This window comes from Cucumis sativus, chromosome 4, assembly GCF_000004075.3.
Source record: "Cucumis sativus cultivar 9930 chromosome 4, Cucumber_9930_V3, whole genome shotgun sequence".
Classification (NCBI taxonomy): Eukaryota; Viridiplantae; Streptophyta; class Magnoliopsida; order Cucurbitales; family Cucurbitaceae; genus Cucumis; species Cucumis sativus.
Genome location: NC_026658.2, coordinates 25743292 through 25754816, shown reverse-complemented (window position 1 = coordinate 25754816; position 11525 = coordinate 25743292). Strand labels below are relative to the sequence as shown.

The 11525-nt window shown below is 27.6% G+C and overlaps 1 protein-coding gene across 1 annotated transcript; it reads left to right on the top strand.

Moving 5' to 3' along the window:
• The first annotated feature begins 9407 nt into the window (after window positions 1-9407).
• Window positions 9408-11260, top strand: LOC101213773 (CBL-interacting serine/threonine-protein kinase 5). Its single transcript, XM_004145456.3, has one exon. The coding sequence runs from the start codon at window positions 9721-9723 to the stop codon at window positions 11050-11052; it is 1332 nt and encodes a 443-aa protein (XP_004145504.1). The 5' UTR covers window positions 9408-9720; the 3' UTR covers window positions 11053-11260.
• Window positions 11261-11525: the final 265 nt, after the last annotated feature.

Sequence of the window (11525 nt, the reverse complement as noted above, 5' to 3'; positions counted from 1 at the left end):
GGGGTCAAAGTACCAAGCAACAGCAAACACAACAAAAAACAAACGAAAACAAAAAGAATATCAAAACAACCTAGTTAGATCATCCAACAAAGCCCAAAGAACGAGAACGAAACAAAAAAGCATAATAGATAACGCTAATAAACAAAATCATCGTCTTCGTATACGATGGTTTTCCAAATGATAATCATATTTCTTTATGGCCAACAATAGTTTGACCCAGTTGATATGTGTAGAAACCAAGATATATTCTATTCAAATCTCGTTACTCCAAGTTGTACTAAAAAAGTTTATAATACAACTATTTATAATTTTTTTATACCAAAATATACAAACTATATATATTTAAAACGTAACAACATTTTTCAAATGGACTAAATTTATAAATAATTAACATAATTATTTTATATTTCAAGGAGAGAACAAAATTTAAACAATAGCTTGCCAAAAAATAAATAAAATAATAACAATACTCTCTCATGTAGTCATTCCATGGTGTTTGTGGAGCCACACACATACGTGCTTCACCACTCTTATATACAAATTAAATATAAGTTTATCGGATACGAATTTTGTTAATAATCACAAAATCGATGCATTATAAATTTAAATCTTCATTTCTTCTAACTTATATTTTCGATACTAGCAATTTTTCATTTTTTTTTTCTCTAGCTTTTTCTCTAATTATTCATATTAAGAAAGCATGTTTTGGTAGCATTTTGCTAATATGGTATAATTTTGGAAAAAGAGTATTTTTATTTAGGTTATTTATATAAATTTGAGTGAAAATAGTCATAATTCACAATAAATGATTGATTAGAGTGTGTATTTAGGAAACTAATGATCTTTATTAACGTAATCTCAATGAATGTGTATAAAAAAGAGAAGTACTAGAAATTTAATGAAACCCTTTTTTTTCTTTAATTAGCGTGATGAACTTATACTTAGAAAGTAATCAATTTATTATAATCATAAAATTGCTGCAATAAACTTTCTTTATTATTATTAAACTAGATTTAAAATTTTAATATTAAGTATATTTAAGAGACTCTTGCAAAAATAACAAAAAAAAATCATGATAATAGGACCTATGAAGGTTAAAAATTGCAAAATAGCAAATTTAAAAATTGATAACAGTGTGGTAACCATAGGATAGCCTTATGATTATCATCTAATATCACTAATTTTTTTCATATTCGCAATATGTAAAAAAATAAGTGTCGTGAGCTGTTATTTTTTAAATATTTTTGTCATTTGATGCAATTTCTATATATATATAATTATGCTAATACAGTATAGTTTTTGAAAATAATACTTTTATTTATGTTATTTTGAATTGATTTAAATAAAATGGAGTAAAAATAATCATAATTTGCAATAAATGAGTATAAATCAATTCAATGTCTACAAATTATCTATAAAAAAGTTAGAATTTCTGTCACGGGAATTTAGTGATAGGAATTTAGAAAACTTATCATTTTAAACTTAAACGTCAAATCATAACTTGTTAGGGGTAGAATTACAATAATTTTTTATTAAAAAAGTATTTTTTTAGAAAAAGTGGGATTAGAGTTGTGCTACGTGGCATAGAACAAATGGAAGCTTTTAGAGCCACCATTAGAAAGGGAAAAAAGAGGGTGTGGTGCGAAAGTATTGGGGAGAAGGTCAATTTTATATATGCATTTGCCATTTATAGGTTGCGTGGCTATGTTCTTATGGCCAATCAAGAAGGATTTTTTTTTTTTTATGGGACCATATTTTAATCAACTTAAAACCCCTAATTATTGAGTTTCGAAATATGATTTTTAAACTAATTTAATCATCATTTTTCTTAATTAATTATCTTGGTGTGGTTAATTAAGTAGTTGGGTTGGAAGCATTTTGAGAACTCCTAATCATATCATATCAAATTAAGTGACTTTCTATTTCAAAAATAATAATGATGATAGTTAGCTTAAAATATCCTTTTGGTTCGATTTGTTTAAATTTTATCTATGACACTTTTACGGTGTGTTTTGAATATATATTCATATATCACATTTTATTGCATGAAAATTAATTATTATTATTATTGTATAACTATTGTTGGTAAAAGGTAACTTTGAACGAATTGATTTAAGAAAAGAGTGTTTTTTCAAAAAACTCATTTTTATTTAAACTTCTTATATACAAGTTTATTTAAAATATACTCCAAAATGTTATCTTGAATAGTTGTGAAAAACTCTATTTTTTTTTTAATTAAACATTTGATAATGTATTTTAAACACACCTTAAGTTTAGTATCTATTGAAAGCACGGGTTAAAATTGGACAATTGAAAGTATATAGACCAAAATTGAATAAAATTTCAAAGTCTAGGGACTAAAATTGTATTTTAACCTAATAATAACAATAAGGTTTAAATACTACTTTGGTCATGTGTACGTTTGAGGTTATTCTATAATTTCCGTAGATTTAATAAGTGAAATAAACCAAAATCAAAATAAACTAAAATTAAAAATGTACTGTTGACCATACTATTATTATTGTTCATATATTTCTATATTTTAGGAAAGTTTTTATTGATATATGTTTGATGAGTCCAAATTAATATTTTACACGTGTTAGGGAAATTTGTATATATGTGCAAAACGGTGAATCTACCTAACTCCCAAAGCGATGATAGAAAAGTTTTTGGGATTTATAAATATGATCAATGCAATTAGGTAAACAACTTAGCTTTAACTAGTCGTAGGCCGACTCAACTAACTTTATTTTATTGTTTAGTATAATCATTGGTAGAAATTTGAACATTTAAACCTTTGATTTTAAGAAAATAAATACACACCTCCATTACTTTAATATTCAATTTTCCTTACTTTTAACTAATATTCCATTTGAAATCATAATTTGTTTATAATAAAAGACTGAAAGTAACGATATTATGTGTCAACTTATAATATTCCACAATATCATAGCTATGATGTATTTAGTTTTAATCCATGCAACGTGATGTCCGTTTTTTTAAACCTTACATAATCTTCATTTTTAATTTTTTTGAATTGATCGATTGGTCAGTTCAAAGATATCGGTGGATAAAAGTACCAATTAACATCTCAACGATTGATGGTACAACAATAATTTAACTCAATATATGATGATACTTCACGCTCAAAATTGACATCTAATATTTTTTTACTATATCTACGTAGCGTTGCATTTCAATCAAGACACCTCTATCACTTTTGCTTGACTAACATATCACCTTGTAATATTATAATTAACTAAAGGTTTGTATTCATAATTTATTTAAATTAATTAAAGTTTCATCGACATAGCAATACTAGAGACCGTTTGGGTCAAATACTATCTAGTACTAAAATAATCACCTATTGCTACAGTTAAATACTATTTAAAATTTACCAATTAACTACGGTAAACACTATTTCAAAACTCTCAATTTGCTATTGTTTTTTTATCATTTACAAGATAAAATAATCTACACATCAACCATATACTATTATAACTCAAACTAAAGTAATATACGTTCAAAACACAAAAAAACACACTCGCACACATTAAAATATTTGTAAATATAACACCATAAACTTTAAATATCAAGATAAAAATATTTATAAATATAACAAAATTTCAAAATCTATCGTATATAAACTTTTTTTCATAACAAATACGACGATGAATAGATATTTTGTAAAAATTTTAATTCCTTAAAATTATATTTAAAAGCAACTATATATTTATATAATTGTTGGAGCTGTCTTCCACTAAAGAGGCAGAGATTCCTCACGATAAGATTTTTAATTTTATCTTTTTTTCATAAAGGAAACCGAAATCAAAATTGGGCATGATGGCTTATCATTGAAACAAAACAATTATATTTGTATTTTTATTTAAATACTCCTACGGCACCTTTATTTTTTCAATATATTAATTCTATTATTTATCCCTTTTTAGCCTTTATTTCATATTTATTTCAACCTTTGTGATTTCATTTGAGTTCATTTTGATATTTGAAATTTAAAAAAAGTGATCGGGTCCTGTGGATTCCGATTTATTTATTTATATCATATCCCAAATATGCCTCGTTACACAACACTACAAGGCTCCTTCCTTTGATAAAATAGGAAAATACACCAAAAAGAGAAGTACTAGAAATGTAATGAAACCGTTTTTTTCTTAATAAAAAATACATAAAGAAACTAATCAATTGATTGTTATTTTTGATATATATATATAGTAGTGAGTGTAGTCGTCAATTCAAACATAATTCAACGAATAAAATCTAAATCATAAAATTAATATAATAAACACTCATTTTTTATGCAATGAACTAGATTTTAAAATTCAATACTAAGTATACTCAATTATAATAAGAGTAATATACATACGATTTTCCTACTTCTCTCTCGTTTTCAGCTACATTAGGGTTCTATTAAATGTAAAATGTCAAGTTTAGAAGTCTATGCATTCATACTAGGGGTGTTTGCAGTTCGGTTTGAAGTTAAAATCGCACCGAACTACAAAATGAAAAAAAAATCTTATTTGAAATCGAACCGAACCGTTCATCTGTGTCAAACAAAATGAAAACTGAATCATATATGCATAAATAAAATCGAATCAAAATCGAACCACTTATACAAAGTTACAAATATATATATTTCAAAATTACAGACATAAATAAATGTTTTAAACATTGAAATTTAAAAGTCCATCAAAACATAGAAGTTTCAAAATCCACCTTAGATGAATAAAAATTCTACAGTCATACAAACTTCGTTAAGACAATTTGTCATTTACATTTTGATTATGTTATTTTTCTCCTTCTTGTTCCTCTCATTGATTTTTGCCTCTATATCCGCTTTGAAGTCTAAAAAAAAAATTATTATTAACATATTATTTATATATCTATATATAAATATTTAAATAAAGCAATTCGGTTCGGTTTGAGAATCGGTTCTTAACGTCTTAAACCGAATTGAATCGAATTTTTTGCGGTTTTTTTTAAATAGAAACCGAACCGAACAGTATGCATTCAGTTTCGGTTTGGTTTTCAACTTCATTTTGAACCCTCCTAATTCATGCATACATGTACATGGAAAGAAAAATCAAAATTTTTAAAAACGAAAAGAGGTTATTAAACTTAACTCCACAATATATAATATACACTATTTTTTGCAACAATTTATTATACAAAACCTAAGTTTTGTTAAATTGTGAATTACCAAAAGGTATCAATTTATATATTTCTTCAAATTAATAATAAAATTTTGGAAGAAAAGAGTCAAAATCAAAATGCTTAATGATATTTGGGAAAGAAAAAACGCGTTTAGTTATATATAATAATTAATCAATTGTAAGTAATCACCGTCGTGAAATCCCCCGGCTCCGATCGCCATCACCGCCGTTTGTTTTATAGCCAATGATTGACTTCCACGCAATAATATTCTTCAACGAGTGGGCTCCACATCCACTATATTAGGTTAAGTGAAAGGAAAGGAATAAATAAATAAAACTAACAAACAAAACTTTAAAGCATTTATTCCTCTCTTAATAAGTTTAAATAAATTGGAATTTTTTACTTTCAAATTTGTATTGGATTGGCTTTTTTTTCTTTATATTTTTTAACTTCGTCTCGAATTGGGGTTTGAAAATTTTCATTTAATCAAACCCATCCCAAAATAATTATATTATATACAATTTAGAATATTTTTTTATTTTTTAAAAGTTTGATTTAGTGATGTTTTAAACTTCATGTGCACATCTATGAATATGATGCTGTAATGTTTTTGAAATCTAACAAATATTATGAATGAAAAAAATAAATATATACAATTAAATCTAACTCAATTCAGTTCAGCCGTGAAAATATGAGAGTTGGGTTGGAAATGCTTCTCGAAATAATTCATGTTGTCAATCCAAACTAACTCAAAAATTTAGGTTTGTCCAAAATCTGTGTCAAGTCAATCCAATTCAATCTATTTTCAATCCTAATTTAAATGTATATATTTTTATTCGAAAAATTGTAAAAAATAGTAAATCTGACCAAATATTTATCACATACAACAAAATTTACAAATTATATCAATAATATACATTAATAGTCACTGATATGACAATAATTAAAGTAATCTATAATTTTGGCTTGAAAATGTTTTAAGTTATTTTTCTATTTTTAAAAATGTTTCCTATTATTTTTCTATAATTGATTTTAATTTCGATTTTATATTTTAAATTAATAATGTTTTCAATTTCAACTTTATATTTTAAATTAATAATGTTTTCGTTTCACGTTTTCTGTTTTTATATTTACATTTAATAGGTATTTTCATTTTATTTTATATATTCAAATATTTTGTTTTACGAAAAAATTAAATTAATATAATAAATAATTTCAAATTATGCTTTTTTTTATAGGTAAAGATACAATTTTTCTTAATTGAAAGTAAGATGTGTTGATTAGTAGTTAATTGCATACAAATTGACAACTTGCAACATACAAATATATTTTTGTAACAAATTAAGCAAAACTTTAGTTTTAATATTTTTGTAAATCAAATGAAGAAATCTTGATAATTACTTGTTTAATAATTTATTATTTATCAATTTTTAAAATTATCCTATTTATTATTGATTAATAATATACTTCCGAAAAATAAATGGCAGCTAGGGAACATCTCAATATTAAATATAGAAAATAAAAGAAAGTCCATTAACAAACATTCAATTATACAATTTTCAATTTTTAAATATAAAGTTGTTCATTCATAGTTTTTTTTTTTTTTTTTCACTTTTTAAAATATAATTTCAAAATCTTATCGTAAAACAATAACAATAAAAATACATCAATAAACTTGTCTTCTAGTTTTCCTTTTAATCTCGAACCAAATAAACTAATGAAATAAAAGTAAAATATAAAGTTATTTATAAATCCGATATATAGTATAAAAAAAAATTAAAAATCATCATTAGCATCTCTATTGTGGCAACGAATGAATTCTCAAAGATTTCAGATAACTTCTACGTTTTTTTTTAGATTTGGTTTGATTGAAAATTCTATAAGTACCATCAATCACTTTTTTTTTTTAAATTAAATTAATAGATGAAATAAAACAAATAAATTGACATAGTCAAGTAATATAAAAATATGTTGGTTCATGTATGGTTGTTGGACACCATTGCTAGAAGCCAAATTACATGGGTTGAGCAAAACCAAACTCTCCCACTAAAGAAAATGAATTTTAAAAAAAGTTTATATCTTAGAGGATTGATGAATTAAAAAAAGTTTTAGTTGGAAAAAAATACAAAGTGGGTTAAGATATTTGATGGGTTGTATTTATTTTATAAACTATTTGTGAAATTGATTGAATTTCTTCTTAATTTTTCATTCTTTGTTTTTTAAACAACACCACTGTTCAAAAACATCTGTTTGTATCGATTTTTATTAATGTCTATTAATAATATAATTGGATCGATAGATATAAAATTTTGGTATGTTCGTTTTTTTTAATCACGTTCTCAAATACATTTTTTATTTAAGATTCTTGGCATATTCAATATATTTTAAAATTGGTAAAATTATTTATTAGATATAAATTAAATTTTGTGCTCACCCAAGTTGATAGATTTTTTAAAGATCGAGGTTGTGAATAAGCTTGTAAAATATTTTTCAATTTAACAAATTAAAAGTTGAAAATTTTGTTTAACACAAAATCAAGTTGGCAATCATACGAAGTACTCTTTAAAGTTTAACGATTTAGTAAGATCCAAGATAAAATTATAACACTCTGAGTTTAAGAGGTAGACATGAATGTTTCGATATCACATCTGAATGAGAATGATCCTAAATACATAAAAATAGGACTAAAAAATGCTTAAAAGAATTAAGAGATAATTTCTATACCAACAAGACCCATTTTTCTTTTCAGTGATACGATCGTAAGAACTCATAAATTATGTGTGCTTAGTTTGAAACGTAGCATGTTGAAACAATAGTCTTTTTTCTTAAGTTAAATAAAAAAATGAATTGGACTTCCTCATACATTTGGCTTTTGTGTGTTGGTTTGTAAAATCAACTTTTGCATTTTACTCTAATAAGTAAAGATGATGTTGCTAAATCGCATAAGAATATTGAGAAACCGAATTTCGAATCCTAGACCTGGACTTGGACCTAGAGCGTTAAAAAAACCATGCATCTATAAAGACAGGTTTTTCAAGTTTGGAGGTATAATTATATATATTTGGAAATGTTATTACATTTTTTTTACTTTTACGAATTCGGAGTTTTAATTTTAAACGAAGCTTTCTACATCAATATATTATTAATATAAATTTATATGAATTTAATTTGAGTAGGAATATATGTTGGGCTTAAATATCCTTAAAAGGAGCGAGATATCTAACTCAACTTAATTGTCTACGTATTTATTTTCCAGCACTTACTTCAATTTTCTACGTTTTGTTTGTATTTATCTCAGCAAATGATTCGGTTTTCGCAAAGACACTTTTTCATTTAAACAGTGTTTTTAGTCGTTAAGAAAACAAAAAAAATTGTTATGCAAAATATAATAAGTTTTTTAAATTCACGGGAGAGAAATAGATTAATTTGGCTTATTTTGTAAATAGTTTTAATAAAATGTAAATATTTAATTACACTCCATTTAGTAACTATTACATTTTTAGTTATATACATGCTTTGAGATAAAAGAGAATTGATTATTTAAAAAAAAAAATTAAAACGTAATTGAAATTTTGAACATGAAAAATAAAGGAAAATATTAATGGGAATTTCCTTTTAATAAAAAGAATAAATGAACATACCTTTTTTAAGAAGATGATAAATGAAGTTACTATTGAAGGTGTCTACAAATCAGATCTTTCAAACTAATCTACACAAAAACTAAATCCCTTTCAAATTTTTAGTTCAACTACCAATTTGGTCCATCTTTAATTCCGCTCCATTTTATGCTTCCTATTTTTTAAATGCCTAATTTTCTTCTTCATACGTAGAATAATGATATTGGTCATTATTATTGTTATAACATAATTTGTATTTACACACATTATTAAAATCTATATATATAGAAAATAAAGTAGGAAAAATAATAATTTAGATCTATAATTATATCAATTAAAATCTCAAACTAATAATTACATGACTTAAAAATTTACATTCTCCTGTAAAATCTCAATTTACCAAGGTTGATTTTTAGTGCATCAATTTCAACATGTCCAAATTTTCTTTTGACACCAATGGTAGATTGTGAATTTTAAAGGGAAACGACGTATTAGCCCTAAGCTAATAAGACAGAAGAGTAAAAGGGAAGTGTGGGGACAATGAGAAATTTGGGGGTGGGAAGGGAATAGCAGTTTATGAGTGGGTCTTCTCTTCACCTCCACATATAAAACCCATTGTAACGGATCTTTTCCGTGTGCTCCTGAAAAGCGCCAGAAATCGCGGCCGCTCCTAGTTTTCAACTTTTTCTTTCTTCTCTTTTTTCTTTTCTTTCAGTCAACTATCTTTCCCATTCTCCAGCTTTCATTCTTATAATTTCACTCACTATCTCTGATTCTCGCGGATGGAATCCGTTGGAATCACTATCTACGCCGTGCTTTCATGGATTCCGTCGCGAATGTAAGTGAATTTCTTAGCCAACTTCTGAATTGGTCTCGCTGCTTCTAAAATTGTGTGTGTGTGTGTGTGTGTGTTTGTGGATTCTCTGCTTTAATGGAGGAGAGGAATGTTCTGTTTGGTAAATATGAGATTGGGAGGTTGCTTGGGAAGGGGACTTTTGCTAAGGTTTATTATGGAAAAGAATTGGAGTCTGGTGAAAGCGTTGCGATCAAGGTTTTGAATAAGGATCAGGTTAAGAAGGAAGGGATGATGGAGCAGATCAAGCGTGAGATCTCCGTTATGCGTCTTGTTCGTCATCCGAACATCGTTGAGTTGAAGGAAGTAATGGCGACGAAGACGAAGATCTTCTTCGTTATGGATTATGTTCGTGGTGGTGAGCTTTTTGCTAAAGTCGCTAGAGGAAAACTCAAAGAAGACGTGGCTCGGAAGTATTTCCAGCAGTTAATCAGCGCAGTCGATTACTGTCATAGTCGTGGAGTCTCTCACCGCGATTTGAAGCCGGAGAATCTTTTGCTGGATGAGAACGAAGATCTCAAGATTTCCGACTTTGGACTCTCCGCTTTACCGGAACAGCTTCGTAACGACGGTCTTCTCCACACGCAGTGCGGTACTCCGGCCTACGTCGCACCGGAAGTACTACGAAGAAAGGGATACGATGGAGCAAAAGCCGATATCTGGTCTTGTGGTGTGATTTTGTATGTTTTGTTAGCAGGATTCCTTCCATTTCAGGATGAGAACATCATGACTATGTATAAGAAGGTTTTCAAAGCCGAATTCGAATGTCCGCCGTGGTTCTCGGCTGAATCGAAGCGTTTGATTTCAAAAATCCTCGTCGTAGATCCAGGTAGACGAATCACAATCGGAGCAATCACGCGAGTTCCTTGGTTCCGAAGAGATTTCTCAAGATCCCTCTCGTTCACGATGAAAGAAACAATCGCAGCGAAAACAGAGGATTCCGATTTCGAAAGTCCAAAACTATCGACGCCAAAATTCTTCAATGCGTTCGAATTAATATCGTCGATGTCGTCCGGATTCGATCTATCGAGTTTATTCGAGAACAAAAGGAAGACAGGATCCATGTTCACATCGAGATGCTCGGTATCAACAATCATGGAAAAGATCGAGACGGTGGCGAAGAAACTAAGCTTCAAGGTATCGGAAGCGAAAGATTTCAAGCTCCGACTACAGGGTCCATCGGAAGGAAGAAAAGGAAAGCTGTCTGTGACGGCGGAGGTGTTCGAAATAGCACCGGAAGTCGCCATAGTAGAATTCTCAAAGTCGTCCGGTGATACTCTGGAATATTCGAAGTTTTGTGAGGAAGACGTTCGGCCGGCTCTGAAGGACATCGTTTGGACGTGGCAAGGTGATTGTGTCCCTAACACCGACGGACGTCACAGCCAATTTAACGGCGATGAATTTTTGTGATTAAACGGTGACGATAGCCGGTGAAAATTGGCTTTGTGTTTTAAGTTTTAATTTAACTGCCTTTTGTTTTAAAACATAAATTGCCTTTCGGAGGGAAAATTGCATTTTTGGTGCGAGCTTTTATTTTTGTTTTTTATTTTTTATTTGTAAATAATAAGAAACAGTTTTATTTTTACCAATAAGTATTAAACAATCCCAATTATACAAATATATATATTTCTATATAATTATTAGCACTTTGTAATTTAGTGCAACAGAAAAAGGAAAATAATCACTTTGTAATTTACAAAACTAAGATAGCTAGGCTGGATTCAATAATCAATACCAGTATTTGAATTTGATATATTTTTATAGACAAAAAAAAAAAAAAAGATTTAGATTATGTTTTATGAATATTTTCGGTAAGTAAAAGTTTATGTTCCTATTCGTATATGAAATACAATAGGTATATTCAGTAGATTGAGCCGATTATA

Excerpts from the sequence above, each read along its gene's own strand:
- LOC101213773 (XM_004145456.3), top strand. The coding sequence starts at position 9,721 with ATGGAGGAGAGGAATGTTCTGTTTGGTAAATATGAGATTGGGAGGTTG.